Source organism: Palaemon carinicauda, chromosome 3 (assembly GCF_036898095.1).
Source record: "Palaemon carinicauda isolate YSFRI2023 chromosome 3, ASM3689809v2, whole genome shotgun sequence".
NCBI classification, from domain to species: domain Eukaryota; kingdom Metazoa; phylum Arthropoda; class Malacostraca; order Decapoda; family Palaemonidae; genus Palaemon; species Palaemon carinicauda.
This window is the reverse complement of record NC_090727.1, coordinates 172054657-172076416: the sequence shown is the minus strand read 5'-3', so window position 1 is coordinate 172076416 and position 21760 is coordinate 172054657. Positions and strand designations below refer to the sequence as shown.

Sequence of the window (21760 nt, the reverse complement as noted above, 5' to 3'; positions counted from 1 at the left end):
TGAGAGATGAGCCCAATTATATATATCGTTAAAACATATTATTTGTTAAAGGAAAAAAACTGAAAGGTTTCCCAAATAAAAAGTTCCTTTATTAGAATTAAAACCATTTAAGCTAAGAAAGAATGAACGAAACGCTAGAATCGGTTTACTCTTACTGCAACGTGAAACCGTGAATACTCTCTCTCTATCGTAACAATAGAGCGCAAGTTGAACGTTCTGAACGTCAACAACTGCGGAGACTAAACAAAACGTTAGTTCAACTTTGAAAACAGTACGAGACTTATCAAAGAAATTCTTTCAAAAACATTAAAATTAAAATAGCATAAATTCTTAACAGGAAAAACGATATGACGAGCTCAATGTTAATTAACTTCGGTTCCAAGTAAGGACCGCCTACTATTAGGAAAGGTCGCATATAAACAAACATAAAAATTTTTTTTTTTTTTTTTTTTTTTTAAGTTTATAATAAAAGGAAAGTTAATCGAAGAGGCCTATAAATGGCGGAGAGATATAAGATAAAAAGTGAAAGAGAGTCTATACTCTCTTCGACACCAACACTTCCGTCTAAGGGAAGGGTCGGCCATTTAAAAGTGAAAGAGAGTCCATACTCTCTTCGTCACCATAATTAATTCAAATTAATTCCAAAAGCTTGCTAAGCTAAAGATAAAGCTTCCTGAATAGCGAAGGCTAAACTCTAGAGCAAATACATCACCAAATCGTGAACAATAACTCCAGAATCAACAGCGTATCCAAGTAGGTCTAGCCGGAGGCACGACAGAGGAAAAATTGAGTTCTTGTTGACAAGAAGTACTTGAGTACCTGCTCACAGATGGCGCTGTTGTGTACACCCCCACCTGTATAGCGATCGCTGGCGTATCCCGACCGTAGATTTCTGTCGGGCAACAGAGTTGACAGCTACATGATCATCGGGTAAGATTAATATTGAAAAAGGAACAATGTAGCTGAAAGGCTATGCTATAAATTTTATTCAATTGCAGTCTCTCATAATACATCCAGTAGTAGTCTATTGCCAAGATCAAAAAAGATAATGTACAGTTGTACAGCTGATGTATGAATGTTTACAATGGACCACTAGCTACGGGAGACTGATTAGTACACTGTAAAGTGTTTGCAATTCCTCTTTACATGCATAAATATCTTGAAAATTGATAAAATTCTATCATGCTATCCACTAAATCTTTGATATCTTGTAGGAGGCACACCTGATTATTATTTAGATAATCAAGTTACGGGCAAAATTGCATAATATTTTCCACACTTACAATTTCTATTTGGCCCAATTTTCCCCCTTAATCCTTAAAATAATTAATTTATTCAATTCTATAGATTGAAAGAATAAGAAAAAAATAAAAGATTAAGCATAGTATCCTTAACAAATAGACTAGATACCTGAAACACTACGAAACTATAAAAAACTTAATTGATATGCAAAAAGCCCCTCTCCCCACAAATACCCCCGCTTAATAATAACACTTGCTTACCTGCTGGAAGCAGAGTCTGTACATTTGATTCTTGAACTGTTATCTCGGAAGTATAGCAAAAATTCACAAGTAAATCTACAGCGTGTTCATCTATATCGTGTATCGGGACTTCTGTCTGTCTAGCTTCTAGAAGTTCCGACATAAACATTGCGTGAAAATATGGACTGCAGGCAGACAAGATCACTCTAGAAGAAAAGATTTGGTATGAAAATCTTATCCTCAGGCATTGAAATGATATATAAACTGATATAATAAATTCAAAATACTATACTGTACTGTATATAACACACTATATAAAACGATTCACAAATTCATACCCCATTTAAAAATCTACCTCAGCTGTATGATTTTTTGCAGGGTTGAGATCAATCTTCAATTACATCTACTTGTGTTTTATACAGTACCATGAACAATTAAAATCTTTCTTTACCAATACTGTATCTGATACAGTACAGTAGCGTATAAAAGAATAATCAGAACTATAAGCATGTTGGCTACTGAGTTTCAAGCACAAATGCTCATTTCATGAAAAATGCTATAATCAAATATCTAAATAATAGTCATATTACATAAGAATTTTCAAATTATGTGGAATCCTTACATTTTTTCAACTTGAATAGTTTCAATGTGCACTAGTTTTTTTTAATCTTACATCTAATCATCATCTTGTTAGAAATTTGATTTTATGTAATCATTGTTACAAAACTGGAATTGCTGCTAATATTTGTACCAAAATTAATTATTAATGAGAACAGAAATAAACCACTTTTAATTTTAAAAATTACAACTCAAAATAAAAGGAAAATTATAATCTCTGGACAGCACCATAGAAGGTAAAATCTGCAGCTGTTGCAAAGTTTAACTAGACAACTGCAAGCAGGAATAAGAGATGTACTGTACCACTACCTTGGATTTTTCACCCCTTGAAGATTTCAACATCAGCCAATAGTACTTATTCCTCTAACTATAGTCCATTTCTTTTAGTCGGGCAGATTTGCACCGACTCGCAGCGGTGCCCTTTTAGCTCGGAAAAGTTTCCTGATCGCTGATTGGTTAGAATTATCTTGTCTAACCAAACAGCGATCAGGAAACTTTTCCGAGCTAAAAGGGCACCGCTGCGAGTCGGTGCAAATATGCCTGGCTAAAAGAAATGAACTATAATTGTGCATGTCCTAAAATTCCAAGACAAATTAGCTCAGGAAATTTTGACTACCAAGACCATTCACACACTCATCAACGGTGCTGACTCGCTAGCATGAAATCTATATAAACACATTTCAGTTTTGAACATCTAAAGACTCATTTCAAATATTTCGTTAGGATAGTCTCCACCTTCCTTTAAGTAAAAAACAAAGGCTTTCAACTTCTTAGATATAATACAAATTATAACTACTGAATCCATTCTCTTTCTGCTATAGATTCTGCAAAGTATTTGAGCAACTACCAGGATAGTACAGAACTACTGATTTACATGTAGCTTGTAGTATTTAAATATAACAAAAAATAATAAATGATTACTGATGCAATATCTTACCTAACAATAATTTATCTGCAGTATCCAACTTAAAATAAGTATGTATGAACTTTATACAGCACAAGTCAACTTTAGTTTCTTTTAGGATGCTACCACTCTGCAAATAACTCACCTATGAGCAAATATTTTTCGTCCACCTACAATGAGCACCACATCGCACAACTCCCTCCTCTTTTGTAACATGTTAATATTAGCCAACGCCAATTTGGGATGTTTGTCGGATGTGTAACTAAGACTACAGGGGGAAGGGGGGCGCCCAATGGACGTTTCTCCCGTGATGGCCACTCCATCGTCACCGCCTACAATCCTTCCTGTCTGGCCTACTCGGATCTCCATCATTGATTTAGTCATGCCGTCCATGCTAAAAAGGAAAGAATATATATAAAAATATAAATACAATAAACAACACTATATCTCCTTTTTATACATCTTTCGCCACTAGAGATTTACACCCTACGAGTCAATCACTTTTGTTAACATAAAATACTGCATACAGTATTACAGTACTGTATATATGTAGCAAGAGATTTCATCTCTGCAGATAAAATATTTAATATGAAGGAAATGTTTCAAATAATTGTTAACATATAGCCTATGATGTAGGAGTGTCTTTTATAAGGTGGAATAATATGAAGACTGGTAAACACTTGGATTCACCTAAAGACTAGAGTAGCCATAAACATAACAAGGAGTAACAAGTTTAAAATTACCTAAGTGAACTTACACCACTGCAAATGATAATAATAAGAATATTACAGTGTGTTGTAACTGGAAAAAATGTTTCTTGTGTACAATAAGCAATCTACTAAAGCATATTGCATGTTAATCCAGCTAGGTAACAAGAGAAATAGCTTCTGCAATTAGAAATGCAGAATAGATTGTGGTGACATATCTTTTGAAAAAAATAATTTCTTTGAGAACTAAAAATATGTTGATCACTACAATACTAATTTCATACAAACAAGCCAAGAAATCTTAATCAAATTAATTCTAAGTAGGGACTTTTAGACACACTTCCAGAAATAACAACCAAAATTATATTAAGTACAGTATAGTATTCAATGAATGATTTATGATTAATCCGAAGATGATTCTTTTGCTCTATTTCACCAAAGATGAATATCACTGTAGGCTACTGACAAGGAAACCCATCTATATTATGAACTTACTGGAAGATGTAAAATCAAAGCAACCTTTCACCTAAACATCCTTTTCCTCGAAAAGGAAAAAATGTGAAGACAGTAGATTTTGGAAAGAAATACTCTACCCTTCATTCCAGTTTTAATAAGAGTTAGCCAAAGCAATAAGTTTAAGGTATGGAAGATAAATTATGAGCAAGTGGGAAGAGTCATTTCCAAATCAGGAAGGATGCTACGACACAGCTTATGGTGGGTTACCATGTACCCTTTAAATTGGGGGTTCCTAGGATAATCAAAACATTCAGAAATGATCTGAACAGAAACTAAATATTAGACAATGGTCGTTATTTGGAATTTATTTCTAATTTCGTATGAATTCATCAGTTAAATATACATTATTTTTCTATATTTTCTCCAGTAATCCTTTGGAAAATTTACGTTAGAACAAAACTATGTTAAGTTGCCCTTATTTGCTCCTTGAGTCTGAGTAGTTCTCTCATTTATCACCAAAACAGTGACTATTATCAAATTTTTTTTAAACCTTCAGAGAAAATAATTACTTTTAAATAATGGAAAACCCAGTTATACATATCAAAATGAAAACAGGAATTATCTTGCCAACAAAATTAGTTCCTAAGATAATGTATTATGGGATTGTGATAGAGACATACCAATGGAAATACAGCCCCCAACATCTATATACTGATTAAATTGTATTGCTTTGTATGATATTTTGCCCACTAGGCCAGGCTAGGCTGTGAGATCTTTGTATCACCAGTCAGGTAGGATATAAAATGATATTTTAATTATAAAATAAATTTTTGAATATACTTACCCGGTGAATATATAATAGCTGAGCCTCCGGCGGCTCGACAGAAAAAACACACAAAAACTCGCGAGCGATTGCTATGAAGGTTGCGGGTGTGCCCACTAGCGCCAACTATCGGCCAGATACCGCATATACATGTAAACAGACCCAATTTTTCTCATCCCGCTGGGTCTCTATCGGGGAGGAAGGGGGGGCCTCTAATTTATATATTCACCGGGTAAGTATATTCAAAAATTTATTTCATAATTAAAATATCATTTTTAAATATTTAACTTAGCCGGTGAATATATAATAGCTGATTCACACCCATGGTGGTGGGTAGAGACCAGAGTTAATTAAGTTTACAGCGTACATGCTTAGAGTTTTTGACAGTTATATCATAACAAAACCCAAATATATAAAGGTACCTGGTAAGGAAGTTGACTTAGACGATTACTCTGCCTTATTAGTCTGTCTTCCTCATGAATCCCAGCGATCCTCTTAGGATGCTGGAAGACTCCCAGGAGCTGAAGTATTAAGGGCTGCAACCCATACAACAGGACCTCATCAAACCCCTAATCTGGGCGCTCTCAAGAAATGACTTACCACCCGCCAAATCAACCAGGATGCGAAAGGCTTCTTAGCCTTCCGTACAACCCAAAAAACAATATTAAAAACATTTCAAGAGACAGATTAAAAAGGATATTGGAATTAGGGTAATGTAGTGGTAGAACCCTCACCCACTACTGCACTCGCTGCAACGAATGGACCCAGTGTGTAGCAGTCCTCGTAAAGAGTCTGGACATCTTTTAAGTAAAATGACGCGAACACTGACTTGCTTCTCCAAAAAGTCGCGTCCATAATACTTTGCAGAGATTTATTTTGCTTGAAGGCCACGGAGGTTGCTATAGCTCTAACTTCGTGCGTCTTAACCTTAAGCAAACATCGGTCTATCTCATTCAAGAGAGAATGAGCTTCTCGTATTAAAAATCTGATAAAATATGACAAAGCATTCTTTGACATAGGCAATGATGGTTTCTTAACTGAGCACCATAATGCCTCAGATTTACCTCGTAATGACTTAGTACTAGCTAAATAGAACTTAAGAGCTCTAACAGGACATAATACTCTTTCCAGTTCGTTGCCTACGATCTCTGATAAGCAAGGAATATCAAAAGATTTAGGCCAAGGACGAGAAGGCAGTTCATTTTTGGCCAGGAAACCAAGTTGAAGTGAACAAGTGGCTTTTTCTGTAGAAAAGCCGATGTTCTTACTGAAGGCATGAAGTTCACTGACCCTTTTAGCCGAAGCCAAGCACACTAGGAGGCTGAATGTAATGGCTCAAACCTGTCTGACATGAGGAACCTTAGGACCACATATAAGTTCCATCCAGGAGTTGCCAAACGACGTTCCTTAGAGGTCTCGAAAGACTTAAGGAGATCTTGGAGATCTTTATTGTTGGAAAGATCTAAGCCTCTATGTCGAAAGACCGAAGCCAACATGCTCCTGTAGCCCGTAATCGTTGGAGCTGAAAGGGAGCGAACCTTTCTCAGATGTAAAAGAAAATCTGCGATTTGGGCTACAGAGGTACTGGACGAGGACACAGATGCTGACTTGCACCAGTCTCGAAAGACTTCCCACTTCGACTGGTATACTCTAATGGTAGAAGCTCTCCTCGCTCTTGCAATCGCACTGGCTGCCTCCTTTGAAAAGCCTCGAGCTCTTGAGAGTCTTTCGATAGTCTGAAGGAAGTCAGACGAAGAGCGGGGAGGCTTTGATAGACATTCTTTACGTGGGGCTGACGTAACAGATCTACCCTTAGAGGAAGACTTCTTGGAAAGTCTACCAGCCATTGAAGTATCTCGGTGAACCACTCTCTCGCGGGCCAGAGGGTAGCAACCAACGCCAACCTTGTCCCTTCGTGAGAGGCGAACTTCTGCAGTACCCTGTTGACTATCTTGAATGGTGGGAATGCATATAAGTCCAGAAGAGACCAATCCAGTAGAAACGCGTCTATGTGGATTGCTTCTGTATCTAGGACTGGAGAGCAATAGATTGGTAACCTTTTGGTCAACGAGGAGGCAAAGAGGTCTATGGTGGGTTGACCCCAAGTAGCCCAAAGACTCTTGCCCACGTCCTTGTGGAGGGTCCATTCCGTGGGTATCACCTGACCCCTCCGACTGAGACAGTCTGCCAAGACGTTCAAGTCCCCCTGGATGAATCTCGTCAACAGGGAGATGCCTTGATTTCTTGACCATAAGAGAAGGTCCCTTGCGATCTCGAGCAGCGTGAAGGAGTGTGTGCCTCCTTGCTTGGAGATGTACGCCAAAGCTGTGGTGTTGTCTGAGTTGACCTCTACCACTTAGTTTCGAAGAAGCTTTCGAATATCATCAAGGCCAAGTGGACTGCTAATAGCTCCTTGCCGTTGATGTGCATGCTCTTCTGACTTGAGGTCCACAGACCCGAGCATTCCCGACCATCCAGGGTCGCACCCCAACCCAAATCCGACGCGTCTGAGAACAACACGTGGTTTGGGTTCTTGACTGCTAGGGATAGTCCCTCTCTCAGACTGATATTGCTGTCCCACCATTTCAGGCATGCCTTTACTGGTTCGGAGACTGGGAATGATACCGTCTCTAACGTCTTGTCCTAGTTCCAGTGAGAGGCTAGATGGAACCGGAGAGGCAGAAGGTGTAGTCTCCCTAGTGAGACAAACTGCTCCAGGGATGAGAGAGTCCTTACGAGACTCTTCCAACTCCTGACTGAACAAACGTTCTCTTTTCAGCATTAGTTGGACTTCGAGCAGGGCTTGTTCTATTCGGGTGGCAGACGGAAAAGCCCGAAAAAACTGGACTGCGAATCTCCATCCCCAAATATAGAATAATCTGGGATGGGATCAGTTGGGACTTTTAGGTTGACCAAAAGTCCCAACTCCCTGGCCAGACTCAACGTCCAATGTAGATCCTGCAGACAGCGAAGACTGGACGATGCTCTGAGAAGCCAGTCGTCCAAGTACAGGGAGGCTCGGATCCCCAATAGATGGGGAGATTTTGCCACATTCCTCATGAGCCTCGTAAACACGAGAGGAGCAGGACTGAGGCCAAAGCACAGGGCTCGAAACTGGTACCCCACATTCCTGTAAACAAACCTCAGAAACGGTTGGGAATCCGGGTGTATAGGAATGTGGAAGTATGCCTCCTGAAAGTTGAGAGAGACCATCCAGTCGCCTTCCATTAATGCTGTCAAGACAGCCTGGTAGACTTCATCGTGAAGTTTGTCTTGACAATGAACACATTGAGCGCACTTGCCTCTTACGTACTCCTGCAGTGAACATGGCTGCCAGATCATTGGAGCCATCCCTGAGGGACTTGTTCCTGCAGAGAACGTGGCTGTCAGATCATTGGAGCCATCCCTGAAAGCCTAGTTTATGCATGACATAATTGTACAGCAAAACTTCAAACGCTCGAAAAAACTCCTAACAGGAGATGGTCTAGCTCTGAAGTCGACCATAAAATCTTGGAGCGTCTCATGGCCAGGCGCCAGGGAGAGTCTATGAGGTTTGAGAAGTCTATCTGGGCAGAGGCAGGAACTCCCAAGCCGAGAACTTCTCCCGTGTCATATCAGACTCTCGCTCTATAAGCCAGCTTAAAAGTAGGGAAAGCAAAGGCTGTCTCCCCCAAACTCCTCCTGGTGATTAACCAGTCGCCTAGCAAACGTAAAGCTCTCTTAGAAGAGCGAGAGAGCACTAGCTTATAAAACAACGGCTTCGAAGTAGCTAGGCCTAGTGTAAACTCTGACGTTTAGGCGAACGAGGAGCAGCAGTTACAAAAAGATCCGGACAAAGATCCTTAAAAATCAGCATGATTTATTTAAAGTCCATAGAGGGCTGAGCAGCTTTAGGCTCCTCTCCGTCTGACAGAGTCCTCAAGGGAATATCAGTAGAAGGGGGATCAGCAACTTCTTCATCTGAAGGAACCTTGTCCGACAATAGCCGAGTCTCAAGCAAAGGAGAGACCTGCCGTGGTGGCAATGCTTGACAAGCAGAGTCCACACACAAAGGAGCAACAGTATAAGTCAAGGACGCTATGTCATGTAACTGCTTAAAGGACTGACCAGTAACAACAACAGGTGCGGGAGGACGTTCGACGTCAACTCGAGACTGCCTTGACTGCTTAGACTGAGCAGTCAAAACAACTCTTGACTGCGGTGCTTGACGCTCAACGTCAAAACAAGTCAACTATGCTGGTTGGTGAACGTCCTGAACGTCAACAAGAGCAAGCGGCAGCGGCTGAACGTCCACAAGCGGCTGAGAGTCAACACGGGACTGCATGGAGTGAGGCTCTACAAAACACGATTGACGTGACTTTGTAACGTCAATGTCAACAGGACGAGCAAAGGCTCGTTTGGGCGGCTGACGGCCAAGATCTCGATCAGCTAAGCGGCGAGGATCATCGTGAACCTGCTCAACAGAATAGTCCTCCATAAGAGAGGCAAGCTTATTCTGCATGTCTTGCCGTACAACCCATTTAGGATCAACGGGAATGGTTGCGGTAAGAGACGAGGGTAACGTCTGTGACTGCAAAACCTTGCCTACAAAAAGACTCTCGGAGCCTGTGTTACGCTTTTGTTTAGGCGGCGAGCAGTCTTCCGATGACTGCATAGGGTCAGAGCTGTCCTAATGGTTAAAATCAGACGCTGGACCTGTCCTGAAAGGACTGACTTTCGCTTAAAGGGTCTCGAAACCTTGTTCCACGGTTTCTTATGCGAAAAGCCTTCGGATGACGAGGAGAAAATCGTCTCGCTCGTCTTATGGTAGGGGCGGTGTTGATGAGACACGCCTGAAACCATAGAGGGAACGTCTGTTCGCTGATCAAGTCCTCTCGAACCCATAAGTCGTACGACATTACTTCTCCCCTGGGCTTGGGAGCTTGCAAGAGGTCTCGGACTAGGCGAACGACAGGCACGAACAAACGAACCCTCGGTCGCAACACTGATAACACTTTGCGCAATTATCACTTTATCACTACGATTTTCTGTTTTGCACTTACTTCACTGAAATCGAATTTTTCAACAATTTTCATTAGGTATGAATAAAACTGATTTCTACCTGAAGCACGCAATTCTACCCTCATCAAAAGGTTATAATTGTGAAATCAGTCGTATAATGTAAGCACATTAATACAAGCAAAAAACAGTAAACATATATTAAGATTAAAAGATCAGTGGCTGGGAAGGAGACTAAACACTAGTTCATTCAAAACTACGTTTTCAATCTCTCACCGTACAGTGCCTTGGGACGAGAATAAAAACTAAAAACGTTTTATCCTTTCTCCCCGTACAGAGACTAGGGACGAGAGTAAAAAACTGACTCGAGAACAACGTTACTCGCTTGGGACGAGAATAAAGATCGGAACGTTCTCTCTTCCTCTCTCTCTCTCTTTCTCTTGATTTCGCACCGAAGAGAAGAGCCCACTTATCTTTCGTCAATAAACAGGTTATTTGACCAAAGGAAAAAACTGAAAGGTTTTTCAATTAACAAGTTCCTTTAAAATAGTATTTAAAACATTTAAGTTTGAAAAAAGAATGAACAAAACGTCAGAATCGATTTACTCTTTCTGCAAAGTGAAACCGTGATTCTCTCTCTCTCTATCGTAACGATAGAGCGCAAACTGCGTAGCATAAATAAACTAAACGTTAGTTCATCTTTGAAACAGTACGAAGACTATTCAAAGAAAATCTTTCATAAAATATCTACTAAAAAATATTCATTTAATAAGTTTTAAATCATTTGCTCTGTAAAAGTTATTTACGATTGAAAGGGCTCAACGTTGTTTAACTTCGGTTTCCAAGTTAGGACCGCCTACTCTCGGATTAGAGGAGGAATAGGAAAGGTTGCATATAAACAAATCATTAAAATTTATCTTGATGTTTATTATAAATGGAAAGCTAATCGAAGAGGCCTAATAAAGGCGGTTGAGATATAAAATATATAGAGGAAAATCTATAATGAATTTATAACGTGATAAGATAATTGCTAAAAGCCTAAAACACACTTCCGTACTAAGGGAAGGGTCGGCCATTTAAAAGTCAAAGAAAGTCCAAAAAACAATCCAAAGTCATCAAAAATTAAATCTATCCAAAAACGAGTTCAAGATTTAAGTTGAAGATAAAACACCTGCACTGCGAAAGCTGAAACCAAAAGGAAGTACTTCACCAAATATGTTGAGAAAACTCCAGGTTATACAGCGAGTATTGATACGTCTTGTCGTTAAGGCCGACAGAGAAAAATTGGGTCTGTTTACATGTATATGCGGTATCTGGCCGATAGTTGGCGCTAGTGGGCACACCCGCAACCTTCATAGCGATCGCTCACGAGTTTTTGTGTGTTTTTTCTGTCGAGCCGCCGGAGGCTCAGCTATTATATATTCACCGGCTAAGTTAAATATTTAAAAATTCAAGGTAACATTACATTATATCAAACTGCATCCTTGTATTATAAACTATGAACTGTGATAAAATAAGTTTGGTATTGCCACTATTATTGTTGACATACGAACTCCAGCCACCCGTTGAGATACTACCACTAGAGAGTTATGGTGTCTTTTGACTGGCCAGACAGTACTACATTGGATCCTTCTCTCTGGTTACAGTTCGTTTTCCCTTTGCCTACACTCACACTGAATAGTCTGGCTTACCCTTTACATATTCTCCTCTGTCCTCATACACCTGACAACACTGAGATTACCAAACAATTCTTCTTCTACTAAGGGGCTCGCTACGTTCGCAAAATTAACATTTCTTTACTGCTCTGTTCTGGCAATCAGAATGTAAATGTAAAGCACATGCCAATCATGTGGATTATTATTTTGGGGAATCCTTTGATGTGAGCAACAATAGTTACATACTGAACGGGGAGCATTTCCAGCTATAAATTATATACAGGATTAGATAAAATTACACAATTTCAAAATATTATACTTCCCTGGGTGTATGTATGACAACGGTCATGCCCCATAACTCCCCTACTTTCAACCCTATCACTAAGAATACAGCAGTCTAAGGGGAATCGCTGGGTGGCGTTAATCACCCAATTAGGTAAGTACTGTAGGTAAGGACACAGCTTATAGGTTAGGTTAGGTAGGGAATTTTAGGTTAAATGGTGTTCTACATACATGTTCCTTTCTGTCGTTATACAAAACCTCCCACTTCCTTTTTGGAGATGTCTTCTTGTGACGGTAGTCATGCTGGAACTGAATAGGAAGGTGGAAAAAACTTTTGGGAACTGGTACATGAATATTTGGAAGCTCCTAATTGTTTAAAAATGCCAGGTAATGATTACGTCATACAGAAAACAGAACAACAGGCAAGGGCAAATGCAAACAATGCATGCGCAATAACCTTCCATCAGTCTACCAAATGTAAACAATGGACTTACAGTCAGAAATAGACTTCACATTTTAATAGACTGATACACAAGTTATGATACCCCACCTGCCATTAAACAGACAAAGAAAATATGCCAAATTAGCTAGCACTCGTCCATTTCTTTTAGCAAATTTTACTAACTAAGGTATCATATTTTTACAAAAATTGGTTATTGTAGAACAACATCAGGGAACTTGAGCATAAATATTAGGGAGCTTGTAATTATTTAAAAAGGCCAGGTAATGATTAACACATAAAAAAACAGAACAGCTGGCAAAAAGCGAACGCAAAAAACGCTGGCACAGTAACTCCTAATCAGTCTCCCAAAAGTAAACAATGGATTTATAGTGATTAATAGATTTCACGGGGTGTATGTATGAGAGTGGCCACCTGTATGTATTATCATGCCTAGCTTAGAATACGGCAGTGTAACGGGGGTCGTTAGCCCCCGCGTTAGGTATGTAGGTAAGGACACGGCTTGTAGGTCAGGTTAGGGGGGGAATGTTTCGGTTAGTTGATGTGCATTTTTAATGAACATGTGAGGAACTCTCCGCTAATATACAAAGGCTCCAATTTCACATTCTAATTAACTGATACATAAGTCATTATACCCCTATTCCCATTAACCTAGAGAACAATACCAAATTAGCAAGCACACGTCCATTTCTTACAGCAAATTCGAGTTTTGCTGGTTGTTATATTATATTTTTATTATATACTTTTATTATCATTATATCTTATTATTCATCATTATTACTATTATTATTGATAATTTCATAATTATCATTATCATTAATATAATTATAACTATTATTGGTATTATTATTATTATTAGTGAGTCGACCATAAATAACACCACCACCAGTGAGTTTGCTAGGAAGAGGAGTCATCTTGTCATGCTATAATAGCTGTATTTTAAGGTCAACATCACCAAAGACTTTCAGACTTACTTTACCAAGTCAGATAATTTCTAAGCTACTCATATGATTAACCTAATCTTATGTAGTTATAGTTAAACTAGGAAACTTTTAACTCGACAATTAAGCCTAACCTACGCCTTAGTTGGACTGACCTCAGGGTTACGTTGTAGTGTAATGCTATTAGAGAGAAATCACGTTAAAAATGTTTGTTCCATTACCTATAGTGAGACCTTTTGGTTGTGTGATGCACTGCATCACATTTCTCGTTTCTACGGTTAGGTTGGTATTCGTAATCAGGAAAATCCTTTCGCCATTTCTCACCAAAACAAGTGAAAACTGAAAACATCAACATCAGTGATATAAAATGTTTTGGGCATATTTTATATCATTTAATTCCATGAAATCAAACAAAATTATTTGTCATAAATAAAAATATAATAAATAAAAATAAAACTTTATAAAATAAATTCTTCTAAAATTTGCCAATATAGATTTGTCATTAGTTTGCTTTGTCAATAACAGCCAATCACATACGAGCATAAAGAGCAGACGACCCCTTAGACATCGTCTGAATGCTCTGTTTCTCAGCTTCTACATTTTATATACTGCTAAATTTTACGACTATTTTTCATTTAAAAACACCTATATATGTATTTCTATTATATTTATTCAATATTTATTCAATAAATATAAACTTATCTAACCATATAGCTTATTTTGAGTTAACTTATATCAAGTTAACACAATCGAACATTGACTTGGTATAGTAACATGAAGCAGACGACAAAGATACATTTGATCAACTTTTGTCGTTAACGAGGATATTTAGACGGTAAGTTGGCATTTAAGACCACCTGGATGGTTACCTAAATGATGTATATTACTAATGATTTATGAATAGTGCGGTCTTCAGTACTAAATTATAAAGAGGGGTGTATTTAAAGTATAACAACGACGTTTCGAAGGAGTGTATGTTGAGGAAAGCGCAAATTCAGACAGAAAACCAGAGAGATAGTTTCAATAATTATGAGTCAACAAACGAATGAATAACAAATTCAATGGTTTACCATAAAGACGAAAGTTTTAAGAAAGGACTCTTGAGATGCACTGCCCTTACTAATATTACAAGACACTTCCAATGCATGTTATAAGTGACTTCTATCTATTGCCAAACATTTCACTATGAAATTTGTCAGTTAAATATATTTTTTCGGTATTGTAATCAACATTTCTACTTTTTAAGGAGGTCCTGGTTTTATTTTTGGTATTCGTTTCAAGGTGATCGGACAGTAACGTTTTTACGAAATGATTGATTGATTGATTAGGAATTATCTGGCACCCTGACATCTAAGGTCATTGACGCCGATTTACTTCTTTTATGAAAAGACTCATTTGGTAATGGGGCTTGGGTGCTTATCACATACATGTATGGTCGTTGCCTAGTACTTTAGTACATTATCCTGCTGCTTGCTTATGCCCACTCATCCTATAATTAGCATTTTAACCAATCAGATACGTTTGTTTCATTATAGGGCAACTCGGTGTTATAGGCCTGCTAGTGCTCCTTGTTATTAAATATTACACACACACACACACACACACACACACACACACACACACACACATATATATATATATATATATATATATATATATATATATATATATATATATATATATATATATATATATATATATATATATATATATCATATATATGTATATATATATATATATATATATATATATATATATATATATATATATATATATATATATATATATATATTATATATATATAATATATATATATATATATATATATATATATATATATATATATATATATATATATATATATATATATATATTATATATATATATAATATATGTATATATATATATATATATATATATATATATATATATATATATATATATATATATATATATATATATATATATATATATATATATATATATATGTATATATATTCAAATAGATGTATGTATTTATGTTTCCGTAACTTTTTTATTAGATGATTGTAGCTCTATAAAATATTTATCATCTTTTTGCTGTTTCTGTTGATATTTATTCGCCAAAATAAATAACACAAAAAAAATCAGTTGTGTCTATTATCTTAAACCTTCAATACCAAAGGGTCATAATTTTACAAATCCTTCCGGAGAATCTTACAAACTTAGAATGCGAACCACATGAATGAGACGGTTCAAAATGTAATTAATCTCTTTTTTTTTCCTATCTCCAGTTAAGCAATATGGGTGACTCTGCAGCAGCATCCCTGTTGGCTGAAAGCACATCACTTGCTCCAAGTACATTGGAGAGAGCAACTCTAACACGTCAGTCCAGATCAACCAATCGCACCACAAGGTTTGTTAAAACTCCCACCTGATTTTCCATCAAATCTTGTCACACTCCTACTAAGTTATTACATACTGTCATGTTCCCATAGTGATATTAAGTTGAAATTTTCATTTGGTTTTTATGTTCTGTAATTTATAAGATTTTAATTCTTAATTCATTGAATCCTGTCAACACAGCAGCACTGAACGAGAGACAGTCTCCAAGAGGAGCGAAACCAACAGAGGCGAGAGTGGATTTTTTTGGGGTGTCGTAGTAGTGCTTCTCATTTTGGCATCTGGAAATCTCCTGCTCACTTTCTTCGCCATGGGGGTTCTACGACTGGGCCATGGCATGGAGAGCCTCGAGTTTCTTCCAGAATCAAGGTTAGTTTCGTTGAAGAATTATCAGTATTGCTTACAGTTGTTAACACCGTTGAGTTTGTTCTCATAATCACCATAGTGAATATAGGAATGTGATATCTGGAGTTCCTCAAGGCAGTGTTCTTGGTCCATTACTTTTCACGATATATACATATGATATGTAGTTTGGCCTAGAAAACAAATGTTCGTTAGATATGCAGATAGTACTATTATCTTTACTTCAATTTCATTTCCCGAATGCTGATGTGGTGTTGCTGAATTCCTTAATAGATATCTAACTAAAATTAGTGCAAGGTGCAAATTATGGGTCATGAAGATGAATGCTGGCAAAACTCAATGTATGATTGTAAGCAGGTCGAGGACAGTGGCTCCTCAACATCCAGGTCTCATCATTATCATCATCATCATCATCTATGCCTAAGGACACATAGGACCTCGGTTAGATTTCGTCAGGCGTCTCTACCTTGAGCTTTTAAATCAATACTTCTCCATTCATCATCTATTCCACGCTTCATAGTCCTCAGCCACGTAGGCCTGGGTCTTCCAACTCTCTTGTGAAGCCCAGTTAAAAGTTTGATGAACTAATCCCTCTTGAGGACTGCGAAGTGCATGTCCAAACCATCTCCATCTACCCCTCAATGATCTCGTCCACATATGACACTCAAGTAATCACTCGTATAGTTTCATTTCTAATTCTGTGATTACATTTAACACCCAATATTCTTCTGAGGGCTTTGTTCTTAAATCTGCAATTTGCATATTTTAATCTTTCACTAAACTCTAATTCTAAAGACACTGCATTGGAGATGATAGTAGGCCTGGGTCTTCCAACTCTCTTGTGAAGCCCAGTTAAAAGTTTGATGAACTAATCCCTCTTGAGGACTGCGAAGTGCATGTCCAAACCATCTCCATCTACCCCTCAATGATCTCGTCCACATATGACACTCAAGTAATCACTCGTATAGTTTCATTTCTAATTCTGTGATTACATTTAACACCCAATATTCTTCTGAGGGCTTTGTTCTTAAATCTGCAATTTGCATATTTTAATCTTTCACTAAACTCTAATTCTAAAGACACTGCATTGGAGATGATAGTTCCTAAATACCTAAATGATTCTACCTCATTAATCCTTTCTCCTTCCAATGATATTTCATCTCCTATTACATATTCTGTTCTCATCATCTCTGTCTTTCTTCTATTTATCTTGAGCCCAACCTCGTGTGATATTTCATGCATTCTGGTAAGTAAGCATTTCAATTCCTGTGGTGTTCTGCTAATAAGGACAGCGTCATCAGCATACTCTAGGTCAGCTAATTTCCTATTGCCAAACCAGTCCAATCCTTCTCTTCTATCCCAACTGTACTATGCATTGCAAAATCCATTAGGAGGATAAACAACATAGGTGACAACGCATTCCTTTGGAATACTTCGCTGTTCACTGGAAATTCATTTGATAGGACTTCGTTAACATAAACTTTGCACTTGCTATACTCATGAACAGACTTAATAGAATTTACTTATTTAAAAGGAATTCTATGATAATGCAGGACTTACCACAAAATTGGCCGGTGCACACTATCAAAGTTCTTTCATAGTCCACAAATGCCATCAAAAGTGAATTTCTATATTCTTGTTCTTCCATCAGCTTTTCATCAATATTTCTCTCGTCTTTTTAGAATGAGCATACTATATATTTTCATGACACCTAACGTAAGTGTGATGTGTCTGTAATTATTGCAATCAGGCAGGGCTCCCTGCTTTTGCTATTTCCACCAACACTCCTAACTTCGATTCATCAGACTTTGCCTCTTCACGGTACATAATACAAAATAATCTTGTAAATATTCTGGGATTCAGATCTCGGCATTAATAAGGTTTCTTTAACTTTAAACGACTCTTAAAACTTTAGATGTGATTTTTTATAGAAAATTTACTTTTGAGAAACACATTCGGTCTATTTCTTCTTCAATTGGCTTATTGTGAAGTATTTTAAGATTTTCAGTGACCATTCTAATCTAAAGAAGTGTTTTAATTCTTTCATTCTGCATTGTTTCGAGTATTGTTCTCCTCTCTGGTCTTTAGCTGCCGAATCTCATCTTAATTTGTTGGACAAGAACTTACAGTCAATTAAATTTATTATCCCTGAACAAGATATTAATCTTTGACACGTCGTTCAGTTAGTTCTTTATGCATATTGCAAAGATTTTCCACAACTCTGACCATTCTTTGCATTCAAATCCTCCCAAACAGTTCCATCCTGCTCGTAATACTAATTTAGGTATGCAGTTTATTCTAATAGTCATTCCTTCTCCATCGTAAGGATCAATACTACGGAGCTTTCTAGAAGTTTTATTCCAGCTATGACTAGATTGTGGAATAGCCTTCCTAATGAGGCAGTTAAAGCGGTAGAACTTCAAAAGTTCAAACATGCAGCCAATATTTTTTTTGTTGAACAGGCTGACATAGTCCCTCTTTATAGTATGTATATGAAAAATCTATTTTAATCATGTTACTGTTCTTGAAATATCTTATATTAGTTATTCATTACTTCTTTTGTAGTTTATCTATTTCTTTATTTCCATTCCTCACTGTGATATTTTTCCCTTGGGCTAATAACATTCTGCTTCTCCAACTAGGGTTTTAGCTTAACTAATAATAATAATCATCATCGTCATCTCCTCCTACCCCTTTTGACCGAAAGGGTCTCAGTTAAATTTCGCCAGTCGTCCCTATCTTGAACTTTTAAATCATCACTTCCCCGTTGAGATACTACCGGTAGAGATTTATTGGGTCCTTTGACTGGCCAGACAGTACTACATTGGATCCCTCTCTCTCTCGTTACGGCTCATTCTGTCTCTGCCTACACGTACACCGAATAATCTGGCATATTCTATCCACATTCTCCTCTGTCCTCATACACCTGCCAATATTGAGATTACCAAACAATTATTCACTCAAACAGTTATCTTCTGCAGTGTAATTATTCAATGGTTACTTTCCTCTCGGTAAGGACAGAAGAGTCTCTTCAGGTATGGTAAGCAGCTCTTCTAGGAGAAAGACACTCCAAAATCAAACCATTGTTCTCTAGTCTTGGGTAGTGCCATAGCCTCTGTACCATGGCTTTCCGCTTGCTGAGATTAGAGTTCTCTTGCTTGAGGGTACACTCGAGATTGCTGTTCTATCTTATTTAACTTCCTCTTGTTTTTTAAGTGTTTATAGTTTATATATGAAAGATTTAGTTTAATATTGTTACATAATTTAAAATATTTTATTGTGGCTATATTACTTCTTTTTGACTGGCCAGACAGTACTACATTGGATCCTTCTCTCTGGTTACGGTTCATTTTTTCTATACCTACATATACACCGAATATTCTGGCCTCATACACTTGACAACACAGATTATCAAACAAATTTTCTTCTTTTGGGGGGGTTAACTATTGCACTGTAATTATTCAGTGGTTACTTTCCTCTTGGTAAGGGTAGAAGAGACTCTTCAGCTATGGTAAGCAGCTCTTCTAGGAGAAGGACACTTCAAAATCAAACCATTGCTCTCTAGTCTTGGGTAGCACCATAGCCTCTGTACCATGGTCTTCCACTGTCTTGTATTAGAGTTCTCTTGCTTGAGGGTACACTCGGGCACGCTGTTCTATCTTATTTATCTTCCTCTTGTTTTTTTATAGTTTGCATATGAAAGATCTCATTTGATATTGTTACATATTTTAAAATATTTTATTGTGGTTATATTACTTCTCTTGTAATGTATTTATTTCCTCGTTTCCCTTTCGTACTGGGCTATTTTTCTGTTGGAGCCTTTGGGTTTATAGCATCTTGCTTTTCCAACTAGGGTTGTAGCTTAGCTTCTAATAATATATAAATATATATATATATATATATATATATATATATATATATATATATATATATATATGTGTGTGTGTGTGTGTGTGTGTGTGTGTGTGTTTGTGTGTGTGTTTGTGTGTGTGTGTGTGTGTGTGTGTGTGTGTGTTTGTGATTTGAGTCCCTTTCTGGGAGAGGATACTTTAACCTGGTGAAAGGGTTTGTGTATCGCCATGGTCAGCAAAGCCGTACTAGTCAGGGACACGCTTACTTGGTTGATCTATTGTGAATGAGCCATTGTTACCCCACTGGGAGAGACACTGAACACAACATTGATAAATATGCCTTGTTCTCTGATGCCACGGTATCATATGACGCCTAGTGATCTCAGAGGGTTCGATATTGGCCAAGGTCCACTGTATATGGTACTGGTCATACTTCATCATCTCCTACGCCTATTGACGCAAAGGGCCTCGGTTAGATTTCGCCAGTCGTCTCTCTATCTTGAGCTTTTAAATTGGTGCTCCTCCATTCATCATATGCTACTTCTCTACTGGCCATAATTGTTAACAGCACATCCATGAGATTTTCTAGCGACTTTGAGTATGCTGTGAGTCTCCAAGTGAATTCTGAGCAATTGTGTTGTGATTTGTGGATTATATTTTGAACGATTCCTTCTTCTCACTGATATTGTTATGAGACATCCAATTGTTTTACAAAATTTAGGTATTGTTTTTGCCCACTTCCCTCAACTTCACGTCTGTTAACCAGGGCAAGGTTCAAAAGACCATCACAATGCTTAGGACCTAACTTCATCGACATGCAATGGTGAGCTAGGTCCCTTACCTTGGCATTAGCCCTTGTAGGTTAATGAAGGAGTATTGGTGTAATTTATGCGTCAAGCATATGATAGAGCTATTGGTTTCACTTTTTAAAAAGGTTTAAAGGCCTCTCATGAATGGCAGTGCCAAGGGAAAGTGACATTGCCCTATCAAGAAGGACAATGTTCTAGAAACTGACCATATATTCATATGATCAGCGTCAAAGCCAACTCTCCACCCAAGATAGGACCAAGGAGGGACAGGCAATGACTGCTGATTACTAAACAGATAGGCCTATAAGCTCCCACAAACTCCCCATCCTTAGCTCACAAGGATAGTGAGGTTGCAGCGACCAAAGGAACCGACGACTTTAAGTGGGACTCGAATCCCAGTCTGGCGGTTACCAGTCAGGGACGTTACCACATAGGCCACCACAACTTATGATTTTTGGGATGTTTGAGCCCATTTATAACTTCATAGGCTTCCCTTCTGTTGTTTACAGATGTAAGAACATTGTTAAGTTATGACGGGAGGTCTTGTTCCACAGTAAAGACAAAGAGAATGGCACGGAGCTGCTTGAGAAATACAGCCACTAAGTAACCTCTTCCTACTTGCACGCATTAGTCCACTTAGTCATCAACTTTTGTTTCTGTATCAGAAGCCTCTGCTCATCTACCACTATCATATCTACTCCCTCTCATTCCGTTATACCATACCCCAGAAGAGGTGTTTCTTCCCACCCTCAACCTGACCTGAGTCGTCACTAACCTCTTAAGTTCTCTCTCATTCGCACTGCCATAGGATTTGGTAACTCTTGGCTCCGACAGTGATTAATTATCTGATATATTAGCACTCTGAGGGAAGCATGGAAGTGGATAGATAATAATGAATTCAGTATGGTTTGATAGTCGCTGAATAATTTCTTTCTTTTTATTTCAAATATTAATAACCACCTTTCTTTTGGTAAATTTTTCAATTGAGGTTGAAATACAATGTGAAAGGGCAGATATGCAGCCATGTTCC

At 37.8% G+C, this 21760-nt stretch overlaps 2 protein-coding genes across 7 annotated transcripts in view; one reads left to right on the top strand and one right to left on the bottom strand.

Moving 5' to 3' along the window:
* dbo (Kelch-like protein diablo) overlaps nt 1–13680 on the bottom strand; it is a 40634-nt gene extending 26954 nt beyond the window's left edge. Inside the window, exons 1-3 of one of the 3 annotated variants that reach the window (XM_068371142.1) lie at nt 13547–13680; nt 3149–3397; nt 1503–1687 (exon numbers count right to left, since the gene is read on the bottom strand). In XM_068371142.1, the coding sequence (XP_068227243.1) occupies nt 1503–1687; nt 3149–3397; nt 13547–13680 (568 nt within the window). Of the gene's footprint in view, nt 1–1502; nt 1688–3148; nt 3398–12155; nt 12253–13480 lie in introns of those variants that run through there. The other 2 variants (XM_068371144.1, XM_068371143.1) reach the window with 2 other exon arrangements.
* Nucleotides 1–21760, top strand: part of Scgbeta (sarcoglycan beta) — a 205907-nt gene that overhangs the window by 178476 nt on the left and 5671 nt on the right. Inside the window, exons 1-3 of one of the 4 annotated variants that reach the window (XM_068370146.1) lie at nt 14013–14160; nt 15599–15720; nt 15894–16076. In XM_068370146.1, the coding sequence (XP_068226247.1) occupies nt 15608–15720; nt 15894–16076 (296 nt within the window). In that variant the 5' untranslated portion in view covers nt 14013–14160; nt 15599–15607. Of the gene's footprint in view, nt 1–14012; nt 14161–15598; nt 15721–15890; nt 16077–21760 lie in introns of those variants that run through there. The other 3 variants (XM_068370145.1, XM_068370144.1, XM_068370143.1) reach the window with 3 other exon arrangements.